Here is a 26,457-nt window from a genome sequence, read left to right on the forward strand (position 1 = left end):
GCATCTTGAAAGGGACGCGGATGTTAGGGAAATTTGAGCAGCTTTGGTGTTGAAAACATTCCAGTGGATCACAGCAGAACTGTAAAAAGTTTATTTGCAGAAGGCTTGCAGGATTTAGCTCTGAACAAGCAAGGTTTTTTATAAAGTGCGTACAGAAATAGTGCTATATCTTTAAAGTACAACCAGGAGCTGCCTTACAAAGAGCAACATTGAGCAGAGTTAGGAACGAGCCGTTCAATGATGTTGCAATTCCTATTTTTGAAAGCATTCATTTTAACATAACAGAACGTCCCAAGAAGTGCTTTGCAGACGGCCTTGGTCAGCGCGGGTACCGGAGCGTAGCGCCAGGTAGAAATGATGTCAAACGTGTAACCATTTCAGCTTAGTAATCTGCAAGTGAGACGTTTTCGTTCTTCATTTTGTAAAACTAAGTGAACGTGCCAAGCAGCCCTTTAACCCCTAAAATGTTTCTCTCATAAAGGAGATGTATTTCCACAATTTCAGAACACTGGATGCAGACGGCATCTAAGTTTCATGCAGTGTTCTGAAGCCAAAGTGGCAGCCAGGAGCTGGAGCTGCAGTTCCTCCCTCTGTGATTTTCAAGCCCAGGTTTTGCTGTGTGTGAACGCTCCCTTGGAGCACCTTGGGAGCCTGTCCAGATCTGCTGCAGTGCAATCTATCAGGGCTGAGTCAGGCCCAGAGTCTGAGGTCCGCTCTGAGTCACCGCAGCAGTGTCCGGGTATTGGTGGAGCCTCAGGGAAATGGATGGTTTAAATACTGTGAGAATCTTTATCAGCACAGGAAATGACAGCTCATTAAAATACTAACCGTTAAGCCTGTTTAGATCACTGTCTGGAAGAACATTAACCATTGAAGGCTCAGATAACTTGCAGGAAGAAAGGTGCTCTATTCCAAGAGCAAGGGCAGTATGCAAATCCATCAGCTTCGGTGATCGTCCACTGCCACATAAATGTTTCCACTGCAATCTATTTTTCGAGCATTAATACAGTTTCTAAGGAAGTTGATGCCATCTTTGAGCAAAATTTCTGGTTTCTTTGAGGGGAAGAATGGCAGAAGTAACCATATGTGGTGCAGAGAGTGCCTCACTGCTTTTTGAGATGGATTTTATTGTGTTCCTACAGGGGAAGGTCAAGTGAGAATTCAACACAGAGACGCTCAGTGTGGGAGGAATGGGTGCTGGGTGTGTTGGGTTCAGGATGCTTTGTGTAATTGCTCAGCAGGTGAAGGCCTCTGTCCGGCCCTCTGGCCCAGCTGTCAGCAGCATTCCTGATTTAAGTCAGTGCACCTTTTGAAGAAGGTTGGGGGGTATTGGAAGGGGCTGCTGTGTCCCAGCACACCTCTCCTTGGGCTCATTGCATTCTCCAGTGCCACATCTTTGTAGCAGGAGATATCTCTGGCCTCAGGCCATGCTGCTCCGATGGCAGGATGAGATACCAATGTGTGCACCTCGTGCTGACGGAACACGCAATGAAATTTCCCTGTTAGCTGGGTTTTCTGTTGTCTTCGTTTTGAGTTGTAGCGCTGGCATTTCCTAAAAGGATGTTTTTGCATAGAGGGATGAGCCCAGATAGCTGAATCTGAGCAAAATGTGGCAAAACATTGTGTCTCCAGACCCCAATAGGGCTCAGACAAGAACCGCTCACTCCTGCCAGCCAAAGGGTCTGGGAACATCAGTCCCAGCCTTGAGTTAAAGGGGTTTTCCAAATGAAGCTGTGGATCTGAGAGATGATCCACCAAGTGGGGTTGTGACTCAGTGCTGCATCACCTTTCCAATCAGGGCTTTGGGGTTGCAGCCTGGGAACCCGACGCTTTGTTTGCCGTGGCTTCAGTTATTATCTCTCTGATTTCCCTTCCGATTATGGACTGATTCCAGTCGCTCCTGTGAGCTGCTGAATAGAGTAAGGATTTCAGAACTGAATGCCACTGAAGTCATTATTTACATTTTTAATTTCCATCAGAGTAAATGGGGTTTAAGAGCTGCTTAATCAACTGCTTAACCATTTGTGGTCTCTTACAGATGAGAAATTTCACTAATGTTAAAAACAAAATTCACCACGTTAATCTTCTTAAGTGTGAGTCCACAGTGGCAAAGTTGCTAATTCTAACATTTCTCTTCTGGAAAAGCACAGAGGTGCACATGAGTAGAGGCTTACAGAAGATGGGAGTTCTGTATCCTGAGTTGCAGACTGGTGGCTATTTGTGAAATGTTAGCACAGGGATTGAAAATCGCAGCTTTGGTACAGAACTGCTCTGCAGCACTGAGCACAGCTCATCATGATCTGTGTGTTCCCAAACTCGGGAGGTATGGGTTGTGAAATCAGCAACTCGAGAGTAACCCGCACTCTTTAAGATCACTTCAGGGGGAAAATATGTCTTTCAAAAGTGCAAATATCGTGATTAAATGGTAAGAAAGTATTCTTAGTAATACAGAGTTGACTGAAGTCCTGAAGAAGGTAATGGTTTGGGTTAAGCTAGCATAGGGAGAATGGTTTATCCTCTTGGTTTGGTGCTTATCCTGTCTGCATTTGCAAAGCTCCCACTTGTAGTTCAAAAGGCTCTGTTACAAAAATAAGTTCCCTGAAAACCTTTCCCACCCTCCACACCTACTGATGTGCCCTTGAGGTTCAAATATTGATGGTCGTTCTTTTACATTTAAAAGCAGATGAATACATTGCAGAGCACAGAACTTTGCTGTTACTAGAATGGAAGTTTGAGATCTAATTAACCACGAATTTCACAAACGGTGGATGGCAGCTGGGGAAATCAGGTTGTTGTTCAGCAAACGATTTCTAGGGAGTGACTTTTATCTTTGAAGTCCTCCAGCAGTTCACATGCACTGCGTTTTTAGCCCTTAAGGAGGGACAGGGGTTGGCGACTTCTTTTTTTTTTGTCGGTGTTTTCTTTTTTTGGCAGATAGAGACTACAAAGCATGGATCAATGCTGCTGTGCATTTCGGTTCTTTTATTTTCTTGTCCTTTCCTATTCTTTACCCGAAAGACAAGAGGCTTCTCACAGGGAAATGCAAGGAATTCCTTGTAGGTGATTCTGCAGGCAGGGTTATCTCGCAGCATCTTCCTTCCAGTCAGATGTGTCAGTGCCTGTGGTTCCATTGCCTTCCTGACCGTTCGGTGGCTTTTGAAGACGTACCTTAAAGTCTTTGCTAAGTGGTGCAGAATTCTAATGCAAATCTGTTTCTTTGGCATTTGTACCTGCATCTGCCTTCAGTCTAATACCAAAAACTCTGTGCCTAAGTCCCCTCCCGCGCTCTTCGTTCTTCGAGGGAGTTGAGCTTCACTACCTTTGTGAGGGGCACCTCTCATTTCTTAGTATCTAAAATGAAAACGAGGGGTCTTTTCTAAAAAGAAATAAGTAAATTCATTCTAAATCAATCGCTACCCTTTGAATTTTAGATGATGGATGAGTATGTCACAGAATTTTATTGAAAGAGTGCAAATAACCCAAACGGAGTCACTGAAATGGGAGTTCAGAACTTTTTTTCTAGAACTGGGGCTGCAGTGAGAGTTGGTTTTCTAGTGCCATTCTGCCTCGTTGCATTTGTTATTTTAAATCTATGCTTTTTTTTTTTTTTTTTTTGCTTTTTATTTCTTTTTTTTTCTTTTAGTATTAAAGCTGATGTGAATGTGCAGAGAAACAAAGGCCCTTATATTCAGGATTTTACAATTCTTCGAAATAACTCTGATAGAACCAATGTCACACGCTTCACTGTTACTCATGCCCACAAAAGAGAAAATGCTGAGTGCTTTTAGTGGGGAAAAAAAAGGAAATAGTGGCAATGCACAGAATCCCTCCGAGCCATCCAAGTTGCTTTTATGATTTAGTTCTGTTGTTTAACACTAATTTGGCACTGACTCGGTTCGGCTTTCCAAAAAAAAAAAAAAAAAAATTGAGAATTTGAATAACTTCTGTGAATCATTCATCTCTCACAGCTCTCATACTCTTCCTTTCATATTCATGCAAAATTTTAGAAGTAAAGTATTACCTTTCAGGATCTTTCCTGGGCTTCTATTTGCAAAAGGAAAGAAACCCCGACACGTAACTGCTCTTTCCAGCGGTGACCGATCAGCGAGTCATTCCGAGAGCGTTTCACAGCAGACACAGTCAGATTCTGAAGGGTGGGTTCCGAAAAGCTGGGAACTGTTTGTAGACGTTGACATGGTCTAATGCAGAATGTGTCCTCGATGTGCTTTAGTTTCAATCCTTTTTTTTTTTTTTTTTTGGCTGAAAATGTACCGGGCCGGGTGCAACATTTACTCACCCGTTGGTATTGGCGTATGGTGAATCATGGAGGACGCAATCTTCTTCTGATAAATATGTTTAAAAAGCAATTTGTCCTCTTGGCAAGTGGAGGGAATAGAGTGGGGAGAGTGAGCTGTTTTGTTGCTTCACTCTGCGCGTTTCCATAATTTTTAAAGATTAGAAAGCTCTTACTTAGGGATTGGGATTTAACGCGGAAAAGCAAACACAGTGCCAGCATGGGAGGCTGGGGGAAATGACTGTAGGGGTCTGGATCCCCCCACCATGTAATTCAGAGAGGAGATGATGGTTTTTAGCCCTGTCTACGTGTGGCTCAGTGAAGCAGATGTTACTGACTTCTCCCCGAAGTGGTGGTGTAAAGATTCAGAACTGTAGCAGTGAATCATAGGTGACTTTTGTAATGTAGAAGACCATATTGATTTCTTTAATAATTAAAAAAAAAAAAAAAAAAAAAAAGAATAAGCTGATGTTTGGCAGCAGTGGGAAATCTGCCACCTTGGCTGCTGTTAGCAGTGCTGCTGTACACACATGGCTCAGGTTGTGCCTGGCTGTACTACCAGCAGTTGCTGCTGGTGGTAATTTCTGCTGTGTAACACTTAAGCTTTTTTTTTTTAAAGTGTGATGACAGTTTCTTTAGCTCCTCAGTCCTTTTGCTTAATAGTGTGGTGTTCAGATCTACAGGGAAGCCATCAGTGTTGGATGTGGATGGGCTGTGGTGTTCGCAGGTTGGAAGTTGGTGACCGCTCTGTGCAGCGTTAACACCTTTGTGCTTTGGGAGAGCGTTTGCAGCTCCGAAAACCTCATCAATCTTTATAATGTGAACATAGGAACAAGGTGTTCAGTAACGTATTGCAGTTTTTGTGCAAGTCATCTGCCATAAAGCATGAAATGATTCAGAACAGGGTTCATAGTTCTCTCTTTGTTCCTTTGTTAATCACTGACCGATGGGAGGAGCCTGCAGAATTTGCTAATGCATTCTTTCTGGATAAGGATGACGCACAGATTGTCCTAATAAGGACTTAGTTTGAGAAAGGGGCCGTCTCCTTTGAGGAGATAGGGGCAAGTCATAGGGCGAGCAGTTTCTTTTTTAACTGAGGGATGACACAAGCACAAGTCATTTCCTTATTAATCGGTTCAAACCAGTTCTTACAGGAACTGCTGGTGATAAATGTGGGACTTCTGAGAAGTCATTCATTTCATTCTCAGCACCGCATCAGCACACAGCCCTGGCTGCCCTCTCCCAGGCTTTAAGGAAACTTTGCTCACTGCTTCTTTCTGTGTTACCAACAGTGTATTATCACTGATTCTCTCCGAAATATTTTTCTTTTTAAACACTTTGAAGCTCTGGGAAAACATGTCCCTTTCAGAAGTATCAGATTAAAGATAAAATACACTTTATTTTGTGCTTATCTGTTTTACCAAGCAGCAGAGCCCTTCTGAACTGCAGCTCAGTTGGAACTTTGTTCTGTTTGGGTCAAGGTGGTAAGTTTTGTTGGTTTTTTTTTTTAATATATATGGATTTTTTTTCTGTTTTTTTTTTCTCCTCCTCTATTTTGTCTTGTTCCCTGGGAAAAACTTTGCATCAGTGCTATTCCAAGTATAGGTCCTTCTCTTCAGAAACCATTTCAAGAATATTTGGAAGCTCAGAGGATAAAACTCCACCACAAACCCGACAGCGGTGTGCCGCAGGTAAGAGCCTCTCTGCCTCCCCCGTGAACTTTTCCTCCCTCTGCCTTCTCCCTGGGTCAGCTTTGCAGGCTTAACTCTATTCTTCTTTGTGAAGGGTTTTGCAGTGGCCCAGGGAATAGCTGAATATTAATTTAAAAAACAACCTGGGAATTAATAGTAAAAGATTTGTATGCCACTGGGTGCAAACCTCCTAAATAACAAAGGAAACAATAAAATAAGGCTGATGGCTCATCTTGCTTCTCTGTTAGTGTGTCTATTTTGAAAGAGAAATAGAAGCAAAAAGAAGTTATGCTTACACAAGAAGTGATGATAAACTGTGTCAGCACCAGTGCTTGGGAAGGCAGTGGGTTCTGTCGCTTAATGGCCAATGAGAGAAACAGAACCCCCCAGGGGTCAGTGTCCAAAAGAGAAAGACAGATACGGTGTTTGGCGTTGGGACAAAGGGCAGAAGTACCCTTTCATACAAAGCAGTGTAAAAAAAACCAAAAAATTTCACTGGAGATAGAGCAAGTTTGTAACTTCAACACAAGCTCTGCTCACCCAAACCCATTAATCTAACTAACTGCTCAGTAGTAGTTGGAGCTCTTATAAACGTTTTTGACCCATTTCTTAATAGAAAAAAGGTTCTATTAGAGAGAATCAGTCCGGGATAAGTAAATGTTGAGATACCTCTCATGTGCATTGATGTGACTGTTGTGCGGTGCAGTGCTGCCCTCCTTTGACAAAAAGTAGCCATGGGGAAAGAGTGGGGCCGCGGAGGTCATCGCGTTAACTTTTAGAAGAAGAATCTGATAATAATTGGAAGATGCACAGTTTAGGAAAAAAACATTGTTAACCAGTGGCCTTATTGTTTTCTTTGCAATGAACAAGACAATTGGCAGTCGGGGGTTGTTAATTCCAAACTCTCTGAACTGTTAGCAGAGACCAACCAACGCTGGGAATAATACATCACTTCATCAGCACAGGATGGGCAAGCAAGGGTTTGTTGTCTGCCCTGCGGTGTGGGTGGCAGCCCCCAGTGCCTTGTCTTTCCAGGGACCAAACTGAGCTGTACAGACAGCTTGGTTCCTGTTTTCAGTTTGATAGATTAGCTCTAAAAAGATGTTCAGGTTTTTCCCTTTCATTTATAAAATGGAGAGAACTGCCTTTGTGCTGTCCACTAATCTCCGTTTTCCTCCTTGTTGTTTTGTCTTTGTCTTCTTCAGGGTGAAAACTGGCTGTCATGGATGTTTGAAAAATTGGTGATTGTCATGGTTTGTTATTTTATCTTATCTATAATCAACTCCATGGCCCAAAGCTATGCCAAACGGCTGCAACAGAAGATGTACTCCGAAGAGAAAACCAAATGAGCTTGGAAAAAGAACTGGGAATGGGCTTTAGCAGACACAAAAAGTGACGCTTCTTTCCATACGTTTAAAATTCAGCATTATTCAAAACGGGGGAAAACTTTTTAACATCAACTTTGAACTAAAGCGGGTTTTTATTTTATTTTGAAAATAATTTGGCCATTAGAACAGACGTTTCAGTGGCAAACTTATAGGTGTTAAGGTAAGGTATGAATGCTTTATACGTCTGAGTTGTATTATATGGCATGGACAAGGTGATGTTAAATTGTGTTTAACACAGATGTTGTCCATCCGAATTACTTCCAAAACCGACGGTTTAGTATTTCCTGATTTCATTTCAGACTGACCTAAGGGTAACCTTTATTTTGAAGGGCGGCTCTCTTGCTTTTTTACCTTAACTTTCAAGACTATCAAGATGTATATAAATGAATACAAATTGGATAAAAACTGTTGCATGTCCCTCGTGGTAAGGTTATTCCATTTGAATTCTCCAGTGTCCCATTGCATTGCACGTGCTCTTGGTTGGAAAAGCCGCCCTTTAATCGTCACGATGTTAGCAGAGATGATTGATGTCAAAATGCTGAAGCTGACATTTTTTTATTCTGTATATTTAGAATGAAATTAAGATAAAACTTTATAAAGTCATCTTTGATCATTCCAGAATTTCTTGTGTCAGTCTTTTTAAGCTGTTTCTTTTCCTTTCCCCTTTGGTATGCTGAATTTTGTCTTTATTAAGCCTTAATCCCACGGGTTGCATGCTTTACTCATCCTTCCTGCACAAATGGTGCTGAAACCACCCTTTATTTTTTTTTCCCTTTTTCTTAAGAACTTCTTACTTAGCAGAACAAAGTAGAAGGTGTATCACTGGGCGAAGTATGGCTCACTGCTTAAAACAGACAAGTTTAGCTATGATTGTTAGCCTAAATTCTTGGTCGATGTTTGCCACTGATCACAACACTATGAGCTGTGAAGGAGAAGAGAAGGGGGAAGTGTAAAGATTCCAGCTGAACACAGAGAATTGGTGTCAAACCCAGCAACTGTATGTGGAGCCATAGAAAACCTCACACTTAGGCTTGAAAATTCAGACGTTTATAAAATATTGCTTTGAATCTGTGTTCCGATGTTAATGTATGTGAACGTAATCCATACTAAAACAGATTTCTTCCCTCTTTAGAAAGTAGGCAGCCACATCACTGCTGCTGCGTACGTTTTACTACTCCTGTAATTTTAGAACTATTGTTTTTGATTTTTAGCCTAGATTAGCCTAGGGGGGATTAGGAATTAATTTGACTTTCAATTAGCATTATCAACAGGTGGCACACAAACACAAGGGAGGCTTGATTTTGCTCACGCTTGCATTGTATTTATCCCTGCATTAGGTTAGGGCAGATCATGAGCAAGGTGTGAGAATGAGGATTTTGTTCAATCCTGCCTGAATGTCCTCCTGTGTTGCCAGCCGTCGTGACATCCCCATGGCTGTACCATCCTGTCGGATAGCTTATCAGACTGATGTTGACTGTTGGATCTCATGGCAACAACAGTCGGTAGGCTGTCTGACATTTTGGTATCTCTCATCTGACCGTTTGCTCACCCATCTCCAGCTGTTTTCATTGAACATCAGTGGCATATAAATGTTTTTCAGTTTTGATGGAAATGAGTACACCAGCCATGCAGTGTGGCAAGCTGCATCCGATGCATCTCTTAAAGCTCCATCTCGGTTGTGTGTCAGGTTTGTAATGTTTATCTTGTATGCTTCGTGTATAACTTCAAACATTATTGAGTGAACGGGGAGGCTTTAAATATGGACTTTTCTTAACATAGACGCGTTACATTTAAATATTTGAAGCCCTGAGTGCTGGGAGGTAGTTAAAAAGGGGAGGGGAGGCAGCATGAGGCTGTTAGAAGCAATAAGGCCCTTCATTTGCCTCTGCTGAGTTTTAAGAGGGGAATAGTTCTTCTGAATTCTTGGCCCTAGTGGCTTATTCTCTTTTGGGCCTAAATAAGCTCTTTGACAATTACGTAGCAGAGAACTTGTTCTAATGCAATACACATTCACAAAATTTATTTAAAAAAAAAAAAAAAAAAAGCTCTTTTTGGTACTTCGCTTTTTTCAGTCTACTAAAAGCTTAACTTTGCACACTGTAATAACTCATGTCAGCAGCTTGTGGCTGTTTGTATCGTTTTTCTTCAGAGTGTTTGGGTTAGTGAAACAGCTATTTGCAACCTTCCTCGCTTCTGTGCCATTGTTTTTTTCCTCAAATTTGCCATTTGTTTGTAGGATGCTGCTGTTTACTTTGCAGTTCCAGTAGTGTCTTAAGGCCTTTCATAGGAGTCACTGAAATTTATGCCATCTGGAGGGCATTTTGAGATTGTATTAATAATTAAAAAGGGAGAGAAGAAGCCCCTTGAGCCAATAAACGATAACTTTCTGAATGCCCTAGCTGTCTCCTTGTAATGATGCCTCTTTGCCCATTGATTAGTAGTGAAAAGTCGTTGGATAAACTGACAACTTCCCCCCTTTTATTTCAATCTATTTGCACATTGAAAAGTAAAGTGTTAAATATAAACATACAGTTCTTCATGTCACATTGTACCTATCCACTCTGATGAGCAGCTGTGCCATGGTTTTAAGTCTTTCTGAAAGTATTTAACAGAGGAACTGCTTGTTCTCCTTCCTCCTACCTTTTCAGCAATGGGAGATAGCAAGGTTTGGTAAAAGGTAGTACAAGGTAAGGTTGTACAAACGGAGAGTGCTATGTTTGCTTAGATAAACAAGTAACAGATTCCTCGTGTTTATTCCAGCTGGATTGTTTCCTTTTTTGTGTATTGAATTTGGTTACGCTGTGAAATTTGTTATCTCAAGTGTTCTCTGGTGAGTGTGAAGACAGGTGGTGTGCTTGAAGTGTAGTTTTTGGCTACGGAGAAAGGCCCAGAGCCTTTCACATCTCATCTGGACACGTTTTGCTGCCTTAGCCCACCATTTTGTCAGGAGTACTTTCAGTTGTGTGCTGGAAGCAGTCGATCACAGAGTTTGATGTGGGTCAGGCTCATAGTGAGTTCTTTTTGCAAAGAGCAACGGCCTCAGTTGCTTCACCATCTGATGGATAAGTTGAAAAGGTCACACTGCTCCGTACTAAATGGAATCATCAGTCCCACACTGGTCCATCACAGCAAACAGGAACTGCTCCATATGCAGTTCCCCACCTCCATCCCAGTGTCCCACTGGTTCCCAGTAATGCTGCAAGCTGAGCTCGCTCTGCTGCTGCTTGTGCTGACAGACATCTGTCATGGATACTTGAGGGGTTCAGTGCTGTTCCTCAGTGTTCCTCTCCGCTGTGTTTTGGGGTTTTGTTAATTAATTAGTTAGAATCTGCTTCCTCCTCGCTCCAAGCAGAACTAATTGCAAGCAAGAACGCTGTGGATCATTACATGGTTATCAAGCACAAATGTGAACGGTAATGAACAAAGTGTATTGCAGGTGTAAAAATAAGTGGTGGTAAGGTAAAGGTAAAAATAATGGCAGTTGTCTTTGAAGCACATGGTTAAAAAATACTTCATCAGCAGCAGTTGTAAGGTTGAATGCAGTCATGCACGAGGTAATGGAAATGGCTCATCTGGGATTGTGAGTTCTGAGGGTTTTTTTCTAAGTTTGTGTTTTTTATTTCTTGGAGCAGCAGAAGGAAAAAACCCCCTAACAATAAGTGCTTCCCCTACCAATGGGATCATGGGACTGCAGCGCCGAATGCAGTGTGAGGGGGGAGCGGGGTCTGGTCCAGGAAAAGTTTTGTTGCTGGAACCTCTTCAGGAAACAGAGTGAAGTGATCACTCTCTGTGTGGAATACCCCCAATGCCTCCTGAATCAGATAGAGGGTAGATATTTGCCTATGCTCTTTGCAAACTCATTTTTAAAGGGATTATGCAGGAAACTCCCAGTTCCGCGGTGACTTTTGGAGTTCTTGTGTGTCATTGAGGGCAGAGCTGCAGCCTCACATTTCTTCTTTTGTTGGACTTGGTGGCTGCATGCTCTCAGCATTCACAAGAGGCAGCTGTTTGGTCACAGTGTAAGCAGGAGAGGTGTCACAACTGGAGCCAGTGAGAGGAGCTTGAATGTAGAAATGGTCATCAATGTCCGGAAAACCATCCACCCTTCCAACTAAAAGCAGACAGGAAAGGCCTGGAATTCAGCACAATGCAGGCAGCTCTGTGTTGGGTTTAGGCAGAATGCTGTCGGGCTCTGAAGTTGTTCTGCATATTCACTACCAGTGACGTTCGGTTGTTTGAAAAATACACGTGAACCTGTTAAACAGGCTGTGCTTTGTTTTACTTTGCCTTTCACATCACTCTTTAATCTGCTGGAGGGGTTTTTATTACTGTTCACTTAAGGAATGATTCAGAGCATTGACTACACAAGCATTAAATCAAAGGTTGCCTCTCTCTAAACCTCATTTAAGCTGTTCAGATATGGATATGTAAGCGTGCAGCCCCTCCCATGTTTCGGGGGAGTTGCTCCCCCCTTAATTGCTTCGGTTTCCCAAGAAGCTGAAATGTGATGCCCAGCCAATTGGCAATAAGGAAACAAACTGCTATTTCCTGGTGAAAGGCAAAAGGTAGGGCTTGTCAGCTCCGTGCATTGTTCCTGCTCTGGTAACTGCTCTGTTCTGCACCCACCTCCTGATGGCCCCTGAAACTGCTGTTCAGTCCGTGTAAGAAGTACAGACTGGTGACTTCTGTGCTCCTGCTTGAGAAGATCCTCGGTCCTTAATACCGTTGGTTTAAGGCATAATCTATTTTTTTCTTCTTTTTTTTTTAATGTAAGTGTGACAGAGGAGCCCCACCAGACTGATTCTGTCTCCCCAAGTGGTTTAAGCATTTTATTTCCCCATGGCATTGGTAGTGTGTGTCATTTCACTGTTTTTTGCTATAATGGAGAATCACACCTGTCTGAAAGGTATCTCAGATCCAGGAGACTGTGAACTCCCTATGTCTTTAAGCTGGAAATCTCCTGTGCTGTCCCTAGGCAGTAGGGTTCAGCTGTGACAGAGATGGTCATTCTGATTGAGTAACGAAAGTGCTGGAGTTAATGGCAGACTGATGCTCACTCCTGGTGAAGTGGTCACTGCTGGCTCTTTGCTCAGTTTCTGCAGCTCCAACTGCCCTTTATGCTCAGCACTCTGTACAAGTCGAGGTTTGGCTCTTGAGTGGAGTTTTCTGCAGTTTGAGATCCCATGTGGACGTGTAATTTCAGGTTTCCTTTGTTGATGAAAAATAAGCTACTTTGTCACAGTATGCATTTGGTTCGTGTCTATTTTTTAGTATAATAATGCCTCACTGTGAAAATACAGAGTTTGGAGACAGCCTTACAGAGGAAAATGATGTGAAAAGCTGGGTTAAGGTCTCTTAGGGAGGGGTGTGATTTACAGCATCAAATAGCTGCATGCATACATCTGCAGACGTGGTGACTCTGTTGCGTTGGAGCTGCTCCATGTGGGGTGAGGAGGAAATAAATGTCCCAGTGTGCTCTTTGCGAGTGGTAGAAACACAGCCATCCCACAGCACTCTTACATGGGAGTTCTTAGTGAACCCAGTATTGTTCGGAGCCATCTGGAGAGTGGCAGCTCTGAACTGTTGCCCAGCTCTGACTGTTCTTACTGAGGCTGCCACAATGACTCTCCACCGCCTTTGCCAACCAAGGATTACAAAGTCAGTGTTTCATTACACCTTCAGCATGTGGGATGAGGCTGCTTTCCATTTGGCTCCTTGGGTGGTGTGCTGCTCACGTGCTCCAGTCACTGATCTGTTACATGTAGGAGCCTGCTGGGCAAAGGCTCAAATTAAATCGTGTCATCTGACCACAGTTACACCATTCTCAGGCAACTGAAGTGTACTCATGTGAGCCTTTGAATAAACATTACACCGTACGTGTAACCAAATAGGTACAATAATCGTTTCTGGAGAATGCACTCATTTAAGTGCATGTATACTGCTTACGATGGCATTTATTTCTCATCATATATTATTAGTGAAGGGAGCTCACAGCTTCCTGAAGCTGAAACAAGAGCAGTCTTGGCCAAGAGAAAGTCCTCATTTTTCTTATTTTCTGTCTGGTGGAACCTTATGGCCTTGCTAATCTTTTACCCCTAGCCATCTCCAGCCTTTTCCAGCCTGCTCTGTATCATTGGCAAAAACATTTACTTGAAACACCACCCGATGTGCAGCTGTTGGTGATTCTGGGAAGGGGTTAAGCATGTTCTGCTGATTCACGGAGGTGGGTGACTCATTACCCACCCGGACAGAGGGGAAGTGGCTGTCTGGAGGGAGAGGATTCATACAATGTGTGCTCAGAAGGGGCCATTGTGAACATCCAGTTTGACTGAAAGAGCCGGAAAGGCTCTGCAGTTAAAATTTGGGGTTATCAGCTCTGCATCCAGGCGGGTTAAAGGCTGGCAGAGCATCCAAGCCGTGCTGCTGGCTTGAGGAAGAAGCCTACACTGGAATTTGCTGCACTGGTAAAGGTGTAGCTGGGGTGCCCTTGAAAGCAGTAGAGGAATGGCAGCAGCTCCGCTCTTTTTGAAGCTTTTTGTAATACGGCAGATCCATGAATCACATTCCTGGTGGCTGCTGCTCAGCTTTTAAAGCAGTGTCCAGCAAATCTCAGGCTTCCTTAAAGTACACTTTGACATCCGAGAGTACTTCCTTTAGGATGTTTGGGTTGTCATTTCATAGCACTTATACTGAATTTATTAACAGATGCCAAAGGAAATGAATGATTCATTCAATACCTTTTTCACCCTAATGTTTCCCAGTCATGTACCAGCTGCTAATTTGCACACAACTTCCTTTTTCTATATTGGCAGAATTGAGGTCTTTGTGGAAACTACAAGTTTTTGTCCTTAACTGTTCCTGTTGCTAACCCCGTGCTGTTAAGTCTCCTAAAAGTACCTTTTCATTGTTCATATCCTTTCCTTACTGCTATGGAGTCTTACTTCACAAGCAAGTCCAAATATATTGCATCAGTGCCCTGTCACGGGCCACTCATTGTCTTTAAAGTACTTGCAACTTAGGTCCTGTTTTTTTCTGATGACCAAATAAAGTTACCCTGTTCACTCAGTATATCTGCTATAGTTAGTCCTTGAATCAACTTCCAGGGGACCTGCACCTGTCCGTGACAACAAACAATAGTGAGATTTGATGCATTGTTCCTCGGTTCATGGACTTCCTGTGGGTAGCTTGCCTAAAAGCAGTGGGGTCAGGGCCACTGGTGCTGCTATCCCTTGGTCACCATTGCCTTGGGATGGCCTTTGATTTTTACCTTGCTCATTTCAGCTGCTAATGAAGTAATGGCCCTCTCCCAGGCTCAGGCTCTCATTTAAACTACTAATTTTCTCCACGAAACAATAATAAAGAAAGAATTCTCCACCTTCTAATATAATTTGAGATTATGTACATTTGAGAGTAGTTATTCACTTCCTGCCACTTGACCCTCTGCTCTCCACATCCTGGGGAAAAAATAGAGGAATTCAGCCACAGATCAAAAAAATGAAGGCTTAGTTTGGGAGGGGATGTTAGAGTCCCAAAACTGAGGTCAGCAGTGAAAAACGCTGACAGAAAGAGACCTGGAGAAGCCAAAAATAATTCCTGTCAACCTCCAGTGAAATCAAAGTGATCATAAAAGCTAATACAACAGTTTGGGTTCTGTTTTCACCTCCAATTTTTGTAGCTTCAAGAAATCTGCGTTGTCAAAATTCAAAATTTGACTGGCATCTTGTTAAGCAGCAATGAACTTGGTGGCATAGCTCTGCCATTAAACATAAACAAAAACCCAAATATGCTCCTTTGTTAACTGAGAGTGACATACTCCATTAAAGAATAGATGCAGCTGTAAGGGATGGGTGAATGGCTCTGTGTCATTTGTGGCTGCAGTAAGTGCTGCTGCATTTGCTTCATGCTTGGAATTGTAAATACACAAACATAATGCAGTGCTATTTCTGCAAGTTACTTATGTAGCAGTACAATAACCTACAGGTCTCTTCCTTGTTGCTGAGAGGACTTACCTGTTGTAGCTTTTTAAAAGCTCTTTTGTAATGCAATGTCACAATGAGGAAGAATGTCTATCCCTGGGACTCCATCGCTGTTTTTCAGAAATGGAGTTACCTGTTTTCATTTCTGATACTGGAAGAAATCCTTAGTCTGACAGCAGTATCTGTAGCTAACACTTGGAAAAAATGGTTTCTACCTTTACTAATTATCCTGTGCCTTGAAGAAGGAGAACCTCACTGTTCTGCTTGCTTTCCTGACCCTTTGCTCTTTGCAAACTTGAACTGCCCGAGCTGGTTCTCTTGATGTTTTGTGTGTGTTACTTTCCTCCAGTTTCTTGTGTGAGAATACCCGCCCAGCATAATAGTTCAATTGACAAAAACATAACACCAGAAAATCCCTTTTGATCGTAACAGCGCACTATCTCTGAGCTGACAGGAAGTAATTTAGTGAAAAAATATTAAATAATCACAAATAATTGTCTATAAAAATGATATGTGGTTTTAAATGTAGTATATTTGGATAGTTGAACCATGATTATTGTGTCCTCCTTTTGAGAAGGAATTCCTAAAACAGCAATTAAAGCAGCTGAGTATAAAGAGAAGGCAAAGCAAGCTGAGTTGTTGGATTGTGCACTGTGGTCTGTAGGAAGAATAGTGTCAAAATGTGTTGTCATACACGTCAAATGTCTTCTAATATGAAATTGAGTGCATTTACCCCACCTGCTTTCTTTGTCTTCCCTCCAGAAACGTTTTTTTCTAAAGGCATTAGAGATTAACATTGCTTATCTATAAACTCCCATGAAATGTATCAGAATCCACTGTGGCATGCATTGAAACTACAGCCATGACAGTGGTCAGCTGTTGCTGCTTCTGTAATTGAGCAATTGTGAACTTACCCCAGTACCTTCTCCAGAGTCAGTTGTACAGTTACTTAGATCATGTCAGATTTGTTTGCCTTTCCAGATCTCATGCTCCTGAGCTACTTTGAGAACAGCTGTTCCTGGATGGATTTTAGTGCTTCTGTTCCTGACCTGAACAAAAATGAAGAGGTAAATTAAACTAGGAAAGGAGGTATAGATGAGAGCAATATACAGTGTCAGCTGTCCTCTAACTGAAGCCAAGCAGAATTACAAGGGCATTTCTGCATCTACTGCTGTGTTAAGTCACTGAAGATTTAAAATCTAGATTAGAATTTCTAACAAAGCAAGACTTCTGTGCAGGCCATGTTGCAAACATCCTTAATATATTTACTGTTCTATATGCTTGCTCATCTTTTAGTTAAAAGCTCAGAGGCCTGGAGTGAAATAGCTTTGAGGCTTAAACTGAACTGTGGTATCTGTCCACTTCTCAAAGGAAAAGTCCTTGAGATTGATCTGATTTTTTCTTTCTTTTTTTTTTTTTTCTGGGTGATTTTTGGTCGCTTTTGTCTGTACCTGGCTGCTGTGTTTGCAGGCTGCAGCTTCACGGTGGCACCACCTTGTGGTCGTGGTAACATTTGTCGGGAAAATAAAAAGCATGGTTCTTAAATTTTGAAATTAGATAATAACATTACAGCGTCATCCATCTGTAATCTAACAGCAATTCTCCTCCCAAATCTTTTTAATTACTGAAAAATAGATTTAAAAAAGAACATCTGCTTGCTCTCCTAACATAGGAGGAAGAGCAAGAGTTGCAGTTTTCTCTGTAAATGAATGGAAAAGCATGGAATTCACTGTGATGTCTAATATAACTGCAGGATACCTAGAAAATGAAGACCCCCATTCATAGGTGTTTTGTCGTGTTTTTTTTTTTTTTCTTCCCAGATGGTTCAGAACTTGCAGTGTTTTGTCAAGGCTATAAACTTAAGTAGAATTTAAGCCTTACTTTGCTTTAAAGCACCATGTGGCAGACTGTTGTCTCTTGAATGATACCCAAATGGAGTTTGGATTAATAATTCTGATAGTATGTGTTTTTATCAATATTAAAGCATTCTAGGGCAAAGTGTTAGCGTGAAAAATTGGAACTGGAGGAGCTGGAATGCCTTGAGAGAAGTCCTTCTGTATAGAAATTCTTTATTAAAAATATGCAAGTTCTGAAAATGACATTCAAAGATTAAGCTACAACAAATATCAGCTGTTTTCGAAAACAGCTACTACCTCTGTTAAATAGGAATACTATCCGTGCATATAAATATACTCAGTTCTCATTCAGTTTGATTCTAACACATGCATGCCCTGCTCACAAGATTAACAAGTAGTTGTAGTCCAGTAAATTATATACTTGATAGTTGATGGAAGGTCTTCCAGTGCTGGGTTCTTTCAGAAAGAGATCATTTCAAAAATCAGAGGTTGGTGTAACTGGAGATAACTTGTTCCAGAGTTGTGAAACTGTCCAAAAAATCTTCCTCCTCAATTCCAAACTTAGTGTACTGGTGAATGTAGGCTCTGTGTATCGAAGTCACAGTAGAAAAACAGACAAGACATTAGAAATCTATGAAGAATCTGACACATTCAATTAAACTGTATAGATGCTGTAACAAATTCAAATGGATTTTGGTTTTCACCCCATAACCGTGCTGGTTAGGTTTTACCTTGCTCTCTTGAACTCATTTTGTAATTCATACTTACTGATAAATCATGACTTATTTCTAATAGCATTTATTACTTCGTATATTGCTTAATGAGACAGAATTGCATCTAATAAAGTTCAGCTAACTGGGAAATGGAAGGAGCTATGATGATTAAATGAGAAAAGTAATCTATAAAGTTGAGATGCAGAGTCTAAACCTGTGTGTACAGGATAGCTTGCTTCCCATCAATGTTTTTACAGCAGGTGGTAAAAATAGGAACACTGCTAGTAAATGCAGTATTTCTCCTTTGACTTTTAATCACTGAACTCCTGTTTATCAGGTGTCTGCTGTGACACTCGGTAACCTTGGGTTCATGGTGACCAAGTAAAGAGACAATCATTTTCTGTCCCCTCAGTGTTTTTGAACTGAGCCAGGAACTTGTTTCTTGGAATGTGAAGCACATCTGTATATAATTTAGAAAACTGTATGATCAGTAAAAGAGTTTCTATGTATTATTTTTAGAATGGGCAGTCTGGAATGCATGAAGTTGAGGGACCTAGAGTACTGAGGAAATGGCCAAATCGATAGCCCTAGAATATGTGGTATTGCTAATCCACAGAAAATAAGCACTGTTCTGTGCAAGGTAAGCACTCTGCCATCATGTTTCAAGTTAAAAAAAAGAAATGTTTCTGCTGAAGTGTGGGAATGGTATTCATGCTCATTCACCATTACTTTGCTGAAAAAGAGCCCTTTCTCTGCAATGATTTTGCTACCACTGAAGATAATGTCAGCTATAAAGGAAATGAACAGAATTATTTTAACTTACTTGGAAGCAAACATATTCCAAGCTTTTCCTACAACATTGTCAAGAGGTTTCAGCAGGAACTGGCTATTGCTAACCAGAGAAGCAGACTTTTCATACTTATTAAATGCTCTAGGGGTTTTCCAGGCATTAAAAGCATCCTGAGGATTTAGCCATGATGTATATAATGAAGGATCTCGGAAACTTCCTGTAGCAGAAATAAGATAAATGTAAATATTTTGATAAATGTACAGCTACAAGGTCTTGCATCTTGATCTCATTAGTCCCATGTGACCTAATCAGTGCTCAGTGGATCAGTTCAGCCCTTGAGAAAAGTCTGCAGACTGATCAGCCTGCTTTGAATGTACTGAATGTTTGAAACAGTTATAGTACCTAGGAGTGTATTGTACTATCAATACTTCATATGTGAGGTATGCTTGTCATTCCAGAAGCAGCAAAATATATTTTCAGACAATATTGCTAAGAATTCTACTGTATATACAGACTCCAGTCTCTTTGTCCTTCCCTACAACTCCTCAGTTAATATAGAAGTCTTAGCTGTAAATACAACCGTCCTAACTAATTACACGTGGTCTTGCACATTAAAATCTTTCTAGAGGGAATACTGACTTTATTAGTCAAATATGTGACCTCGTTTTATTTTCACTTTCATGCAAAGAAAACAGCTGAGATGTGAAACAAATGACTGAGATGTTGTGCCCTTCCTTCTCACCTAAGTCTACACTGTGCATATCTTTTCCTCGCAGGATGACCAGGTTGGCAATGGAAGTATTGAAATGCAGCAGCTTGTTTGTGGAATGACTGGAGGAGATGGAGGAGCCTGGACATGGTGGCCGTACTTGCCAATCAATACCTACAAGATTTTTGCAAACAAGATATAAAACAAAGTTAATGTTTCATGAAATATGGATTCAGACTAACTCTGTGCCCCAAGCTGAGATCATACTAGGGTTTGTAGTTTCTGCATGTCGGCTAAGCAGCAATTACACAATTCTCAGAGGAAAACCGAGCTTGGCCAGCAGCGTTTTCCTGGTAGTCGCTAATCTTACCAGAGAAATGGATACTTTTTTCTATAGTTAGCAATCTGCCAGCCCATTCTTTGCATAAGTGGAAGCTGTGCTGAATTCTCAATGTAAATGACACGGGAAAGCTAAGCATATGAAAAAGCATAGCAAAACAAATGATTCAAAGAATGTTCCAAATGAATCATGTAAATTAAGTGCATGGCCAAAAACTGTTGTTTTGCATATTTTCAATAGTTATAATTAACTGAGATGTCTGGGAGCAAAAACATGAGCAAGCCAGGAGTGGCAGCTGAGTGAATAGTGCAGAAGCAGCTGGCTATGTGGAGGCAAATTCCTGCTGTCTGAGGGCAGCAGCTTGCTTCTGAACAGAGTGACTAAAATCAGTGAGTGCCACAAAACAGTAAACTTTATTTCAACTGTAAAGATGTATGCTTAAAGAGCGATGGATGAGTGAGTGCTTCTTACCTTCCTCCATTTTAGCATTAGCAATGAGCATTTGCCTCAGATGTTTGAGGAGTCCAGGCCAACTGAACGTGCTATATGCGAGGGAGTTTTCAGGCATCTGAGGTATGTTACGGAGACCCAACATCTTGAATTCAGGATGTGGAACTAACGCCTCCATTAAGTCTCCTGAAAAAAAAAAAGAAATGACAGCTGCTCATGTTTGACAAAAATATCACATAGGCTATTTAAAAAAGGAGAAGAGCACGAGGAATTTTATAAAGATCTAGTAACTGAAGGTAAGAAAGCAGAATATGTAAAGTTTAAATTTAACAAATACACAGATGCATCTGACAAAATGCAAAGATTTACAACCTGCCACTGAGTTTTATACAGGCAAGTTAACAGCTCTTATTTCACAATTTAGACTTGTCCTCCTTTTAGTCTGGCTCAGAATCTTAAAGACCTTCTATGCTTCTGAAGAGATGGAAAGGAAAATTAGAGCTTAATTTTACAGGCAGATTCTTGGCAAGCCAGTTGCATGTTGCTACCAAGTTGCATCCTAGTGTGTCTTCTGAGCTGAACACAAAACTTGCATTTTGTTTGTACAAACTTCTAACCTAACGTTAAATGTTAAAACTCAGTCTAAAATTACCGCCCAGCAGAAATTTCCTCTGAAAGGTAAGTAAGTACAAGGGTGGTAGTCATTTGAAAAAGGAGGAACATGAGTCTTTTGGTAAAGAATGAAACCAGAAGCTGGGTATTTATTTTTGACTCTGCTACAAAATTAGGGTTGAATTACTAACTTAGTCTTTCACTTCCCTATCTATTTTTACTATCTTAAGCCTTGAGTTATATCCAAATACTTGAGTAAAAGAGACTGAAGAACTTAAATTCCCAAAATGAAATGATTACAGAAAGATGTGTGAGAATGCCTTAAGTATCTATGTTGCAGTTAGATACCTAAAGGGTTTCTGCTGTAGTGTAAACCAGCTTCTGCTGTGTGAGCAGGCTGGAAGACACTCCCCAGTTGATGTGCAATGACTTGATTTACATCCCTGAAAGAGATCTGTTTAATATGCATCAGCTGAGCACAGATCTTGTGAATGACATCATTTTCATGAACAAGAAGAGCATCTGATGACTGATACAGATGTGACAGAGTCAAAACAGAGTTGTAGTTTTGAACAATGACCTGGAAAAAGAAAAAAAAAACAAAAACAAAAACAAATGAGAGTCAAACAACTTGATCTCTTTCTATAGTTTAATATATTCCTCTGGCTACTGTCATTTACTCAGTTGTGGTTAAGGAAGTGATTCATTTTCCTTGCTAAAGTGCAGAATAAGGTCAGGAGCTGGCACAGCTTTTTCATGGAAATGGAGCAAGACCTATGAAAATCATGTTACTCATCTCAGTTCAGAATGAAACCTGTCTGGGAACTGACTACCATGCTGAGATGCTGTCATAACAGGAAATTTCTAGATAGCTAGTAGAGCTTCTCATGAAACTGCATTATACCATAGCGCTTTTATAAGTAGACTTTAAATGTTTTCTTAGAAGCTTGAGATATACATGTTTTTTAGATAAATTTGATAATTTTGATTTTTTTTAATGAAACTACACATACCAAACATGAGGCAAACAAATTGCTTTGTGTCATGTTGAACATTCAAAGAATAAAGTGTTTCTCTTTTCTAGTTTATTTCAGTTGCAGATATTTTGTTTTACTCATGAAAAGCAAACAGTTTATTTAAATTTCGTTTCCTCTGTGATCACAATTATAATCTTGCAAAATATCTCTGAGAAAAATGACATTCACCTCACCAGTGCCATAGGGCCAGATAACGTGGTTTAGTATAAACGAGGTTGGAAAAGCATCTCTTAAACACTGAGTCACAAATGCTCCTAGGCCAGAACCTGTACCACCAGCCATGCTCATTATTGTGAAAAATCCACTGAGTCGGTCACATTTCTCTACTTCTTTTTGTACTAGGTTCATGATTACTTCTTTGTTTCTAGGCCCATGAACAGAGTAACTGTAGAATAAAGGAAAAAAAATGGCAGGTGATATAAAGGCAGTAAGGTCAGCCTATTCGTAAAGGGTACTTTTCTTTGTATAACCAATATAACCTGGCATTGTGTCACTCATTGTACTTGTAGTAAATAATCCTCAGCTGTGGCATTTATTTTGCAAAAGAGCAGTTTATAAATTGTGCTTATTGTTAACCCATTGTTAAACATATTCTAAGTCATTACATCTTCCCTGTAAATACCAATTTCATTTTGCAAAAAGTGGTGTAGAAATGTTGCTGCTGCTCTGTGTACTGTTTCTCTACCTTAAGTCATTAAACAATGTCTCACACAGCTGCAACAGTATCACTCCTAGAGAGCACAGACAGCTCATTATCCCTTACAGTTCTGCTAGCAAAGCTGGAAATGATTATTCATACCCATTTGCCCAGTTGTTCCCGGACCCTTGCTTCTGACAGAAGTGTGACTGATCATCGTATTTCCAGTGGCCAGACCGGGCAGCTATTGATAAAGTTTGGCTGATTACTTTAGGTTCCATGTCAACAAGCACAGCCCGGGCAACAGGTACTGTATGGGGAAGAGAAACAAAACTAAGTGCCAGTATCACAACTTGTTTATGTGAGATACAGACTTGCATCGTGGCCCAAGTTGTATTCCCTCCACCCACATAAGCCCAACTAGAACAGAAAACAGGATCCAGCAATGTCCTGGATTTCTAGAGAACCACTGATAGTACTAAAGATAGATCTGAATAACAGGGACATGGATCTTTTGGGAAAGAAATGTCTCAATTTGTTTGATGATATTAGATTCAAATAGTCCAGACCCTACTCCGTGGTATTATTGACCTACAGTGGGAAATGCAGATGTTTGGAAGGGAAGATCATTTATGCATAGACATCCCGTTCACAGCTGTGTTACTGGCAGATGTGCTCCATGGCCTCAGGCACTCTACCAGCTGTGACTTTGCTTCTGCAGTTGTAAGCAATGTCAGGAAGGCAGAAGGTTGGGACAGTTCTTCCAGACTGAAGGTAGAACTTGGATGATGTCAGTAGCAGGCAGGAAACCAGACCCTCTGTGGGACCCAAAACACCTACAGGCTGTACCTCCAGACTCTGCCTCGCTGAAAAACCGTTCTGTGCAGGCATCGTGGTAGGCTTCATTCTCCTTCTTGGAACACAATCCGTGTGTGCCACGGACATCACCACAGATGGTGTTAAACACCTCATGACCAACTTGGTTACCACACTGGCCAAGCTGGACTGCGACTATTGACATTCTAATTCACCTCGTGTTTAGCCCTAAAAAAAAAGAAAAGCATGCCTTTGGTGGGGAAAAAAGATGTTAAAAAGGTTCTGACAAGCAGAATTCTGATCACTTTTGTAATTTTTGACAACCTCTAGCGAGGAGGGAAAGGCTGCAGAAATACCGACTGTCAGCGCTCCAGCCCGAACGTCAAAGAATGCAGACGGCAGTTTAGAGGCAATTCTCCGCCTGTGGCACCGATCTTCCCGCGCAGACCGCTCCCGCCCCCCGGGCGCTGACAGGGCCCCTCACAGCGCCGCGCCGCCGATCTCCCGCCCGCTCCCCACGGCCGCCATGTTCTGGGGCCGCCCCCACCGCCCCTCACGTCGCTCGGCCGCCTCTCCCCTCCCAGCCCCTTTCTCCTTTCCCCTCCCAGGGCCTTTCTCTTCGCCGGTCCCTCCCGCCCGGACCTCCCCTCAGGTCGATGCCGGCTCGGGGGGGGGCGGGGTCCACGCCGCAGCCCCTCCTCAGGGCTGACCTGGACGGCTCACGCTGAAGCGCTCACGCACCAGCGGCGCACGCGCACCTCAGCGAGCCCCCTGCCCGCCGCGCTTCGCTTCGAACAACCTGCTGTGCGCGTGCTCAGAGGGAACTTCGGGCAGTTCGGGTACAAGCGGCGGGCTCCGGGGCTTCACAGAGGGCAATACGCATGCTCTAGGCGGACGGCTTCGTAGCACCATCTACGCAAGCTCCGTGCCAGGAGCGAGGGCGGTGGGAGCGTATCGCGCATGCTCAGCTTCAGCTCTACGCCCGCAGTCCGGCCGAGGCCCTCGCCGCGCATGCTCAGTGCGGCCCCGGCCGCCGCAGGATGGGTTTGTGCGCCTGCGCGGCGCCCGTAGCCGGGACGGGGGCGCTTGCGCAGTGAGGCCGGGCAGCCGTGATGGCGGCCGTGGCGGAGTTGGGGGGTGCGGGCCCATGAGGCGGCCCAGGCCTCGGGTACTTAGCGCAGCGAGGAAGGGGCGGCGACGCCTCGCTTCACACCCGCGCTATGGCGGGCGTGTTCGACATCGATTTGGACCAGCCCGAGGACGCGGGTTCGGATGAGGAGCTGGAGGAGGGGGTGAGAGCGAAGAGCCGGACCGGCGCGGGGAGCGGGCGGGTGGAGAGGCCGCTAGGAGGAGCGGCGCCCGGGGGAGGCCTGGGGGGGGCGGCGGGGCGGGCCGGGGGCGGCGGCGGGAGCGGCTGAGGCGAGGCGGCTGAGGCGAAGAGGCTGAGGCGAAGTGAGGCCGAGGCCCGGGCCCGCGCAGGTGAGGCCGCGCCGCGCCCCGCCCCGGCTGCGGCCCGAGGAGCTCCGGCCCGGCAGCGCGGTGCCCTCATCGGGGCCTCCGCCGCACCTCGCGGTGGCGGCGGTCGTGTTCTGGCGGAGCGTTTTTTCCCGAAATCTTCGCGGTGGGTTTTGTAGCACGAGCGTGGCAGCGGGGTTTGGTGTCACATGTGGGGACGTCAGTGTGGGGGGGACTCGTCTCTTTGGAGCTGTATAAAGGGATCGCTCTGGCGCCAAAATCAAAAGCAAAGCTTTGAAATGCTGTCCGGGGTCTGCACAGATCCACGCGTGTGCCCATCTCACGCGTCCCTGGATGGGTCACTTTGTGATCTGTAGTTTGTTTTTCTATAACACTCATTTAGCTGCTGTTAAGGCCTTCGAGTACCTTATTGCAAGGTCGCTGTTAGTATTTCTCTAGTGCTACCGTTGCTTTTTTATGTTGTTTTATATATTCCATGTTTGCTACTGCTTAAAATATTGCTGTATTCATGCTGTGCTGTTTGAATACTGGCTGGAGTCCTTGGGATTAGCAGACACCCCAAAGCGCAGCTGGAATACTCACACTGCATGTGAGCCGCAGAGATGTGGTCGGACAACTGAGGGCATGGCAGTTCTCAGGATGCAGGAGAAGCACTGTCTGTCACCCCAATAATCAATTCAGGACCTGGCTTATGAGTGTCAGTTGCATCACAGCGCCTGCATTGCCAAGAACAGGTTCTAAGGGGTGGCACAAAAAATACTTGTGACCCAACTTCTGTGAATACAAATGCACGATGGCAACCTACTGCAGTACTCAGGTGCCTTTTGGGAGATTAGGATGGACCTGAAGTTAAAATGGAACTGGGGAGGGGAGAATACATGAGCATCAGGAAAGTGTAAGGGAAAGGTGTTTTTTGTAGTGATTATGCATATCTTAGAAGGATCTGAAGGGTGCTGAAATTCTGCTGGGAATGTGATAGGTGTTTATTCTGTTTGTTGAGTTGGTGGCTTTTTTGAACTTGTTCATTGTTGTCTAATGGTGGGGTCAAGGGCACATTCAGCAGGTTCTGTTGTGAAACAGATATCAGGGGGCTGGATTTCTCTAACAGACGTTAGCAAGGGGATGTGAGCAAGCAAATCTCTGTCCTGGAATCAGACTTGAACTTCAGGACTCTGTGATTGGCTGTGGATTCCAAGCTATAGTTTCAAGGCTGTTCCTCAGTAACTTGCAGTTGCTGTCTTATGTATATATTTTTAAAACTCAAAATGTAACCTGTCATGATCTGAAGTTTGTTAGAAGCTTGCCTGTTAAATTCTATTTGTATTCCTTCCAGCTGCCTGCTTGCTTTGCACTTTTTCTGCCATGTAGAGCCACATTTAGAAAGAGGTATTATCTTGCATAAGGGGTCAAGCTGTAAATTGTTTGAAGAAAGTATGTCTTCAAAATTGAACTACATTCTTTAATGGCGTCTGGTCCTGGTGTTGAAGTGCTTGGGCCTTTTTAGAAATATTTGTGCATTAATCTGTCTGAATGGTTGCTGGTCAGAAAAAGCATACAGGACCAGAGTAAAGCTTAACTGTGTTATTACTACTGGGATATGATTACCACCAGACCTCCTGTATCAGAATTTAAGATATGTGAAAGCGTTGCAACACTTGCACTGGATTTTGTA

At 42.8% G+C, this 26,457-nt stretch overlaps 3 protein-coding genes, 1 long non-coding RNA gene and 1 other non-coding gene across 52 annotated transcripts in view; 3 read left to right on the forward strand and 2 right to left on the reverse strand.

The window, feature by feature from the left end:
- The window catches only part of VMP1 (vacuole membrane protein 1), a 55,996-nt gene extending 48,002 nt beyond the window's left edge, over nt 1-7,994 (forward strand). For all 11 annotated transcript variants that reach the window (XM_046902683.1, XM_040650502.2, XM_415880.8 and 8 more), the window contains 2 exons: nt 5,883-5,985; nt 7,191-7,994. In XM_046902683.1, coding sequence (XP_046758639.1) covers nt 5,883-5,985; nt 7,191-7,334 — 247 coding nt within the window. In that variant the 3' untranslated portion in view covers nt 7,335-7,994. The remainder of the gene's footprint in view (nt 1-5,882; nt 5,986-7,190) is intronic.
- On the reverse strand, nt 69-4,206 carry LOC107054808. Its single transcript, XR_001469471.4, has 2 exons — nt 4,022-4,206; nt 69-1,910 (listed from the first exon to the last, which is right to left on the reverse strand). It is a non-coding gene; the product is annotated as an uncharacterized LOC107054808 (long non-coding RNA).
- Nucleotides 5,447-26,457, forward strand: part of RPS6KB1 (ribosomal protein S6 kinase B1) — a 33,193-nt gene continuing 12,182 nt past the window's right edge. For 2 of the 4 annotated variants that reach the window (NM_001030721.2, XM_046902414.1), the window contains exon 1: nt 24,405-24,601. In NM_001030721.2, the coding sequence (NP_001025892.2) occupies nt 24,530-24,601 (72 nt within the window). In that variant the 5' untranslated portion in view covers nt 24,405-24,529. Of the gene's footprint in view, nt 5,779-8,710; nt 9,061-24,404; nt 24,602-24,810; nt 26,172-26,457 lie in introns of those variants that run through there. The other 2 variants (XM_046902412.1, XM_046902413.1) reach the window with 2 other exon arrangements.
- MIR21 (microRNA 21) lies at nt 8,809-8,905 on the forward strand. The gene has a single exon (NR_031583.1). It is a non-coding gene; the product is annotated as a microRNA 21 (primary transcript).
- Nucleotides 10,124-24,251, reverse strand: TUBD1 (tubulin delta 1). 35 transcript variants are annotated; one of them, XR_006931842.1, is made up of 11 exons: nt 24,068-24,251; nt 23,343-23,537; nt 22,656-22,803; nt 22,025-22,241; nt 21,168-21,399; nt 20,229-20,393; nt 19,451-19,591; nt 18,742-18,925; nt 17,627-17,790; nt 16,264-16,398; nt 10,124-13,142 (listed from the first exon to the last, which is right to left on the reverse strand). XR_006931842.1 is itself a non-coding variant. In XM_025142006.3 (9 exons), exons 2-9 carry the CDS (start codon nt 23,512-23,514, stop codon nt 17,688-17,690), a joined length of 1,362 nt encoding a protein of 453 aa, XP_024997774.2. In that variant the 5' UTR covers nt 23,515-23,537; nt 24,109-24,251; the 3' UTR covers nt 10,124-17,687. The 35 variants fall into 35 exon arrangements, 25 of the variants coding, with proteins under 25 accessions (XP_024997774.2, XP_015151615.2, XP_040506429.1 ...); XR_006931843.1 differs by having other exon boundaries at nt 24,051-24,251; XR_006931840.1 differs by having other exon boundaries at nt 24,020-24,125.

The sequence above is a fragment of the Gallus gallus genome, chromosome 19 (assembly GCF_016699485.2).
Source record: "Gallus gallus isolate bGalGal1 chromosome 19, bGalGal1.mat.broiler.GRCg7b, whole genome shotgun sequence".
In the NCBI taxonomy this organism is placed as follows: domain Eukaryota; kingdom Metazoa; phylum Chordata; class Aves; order Galliformes; family Phasianidae; genus Gallus; species Gallus gallus.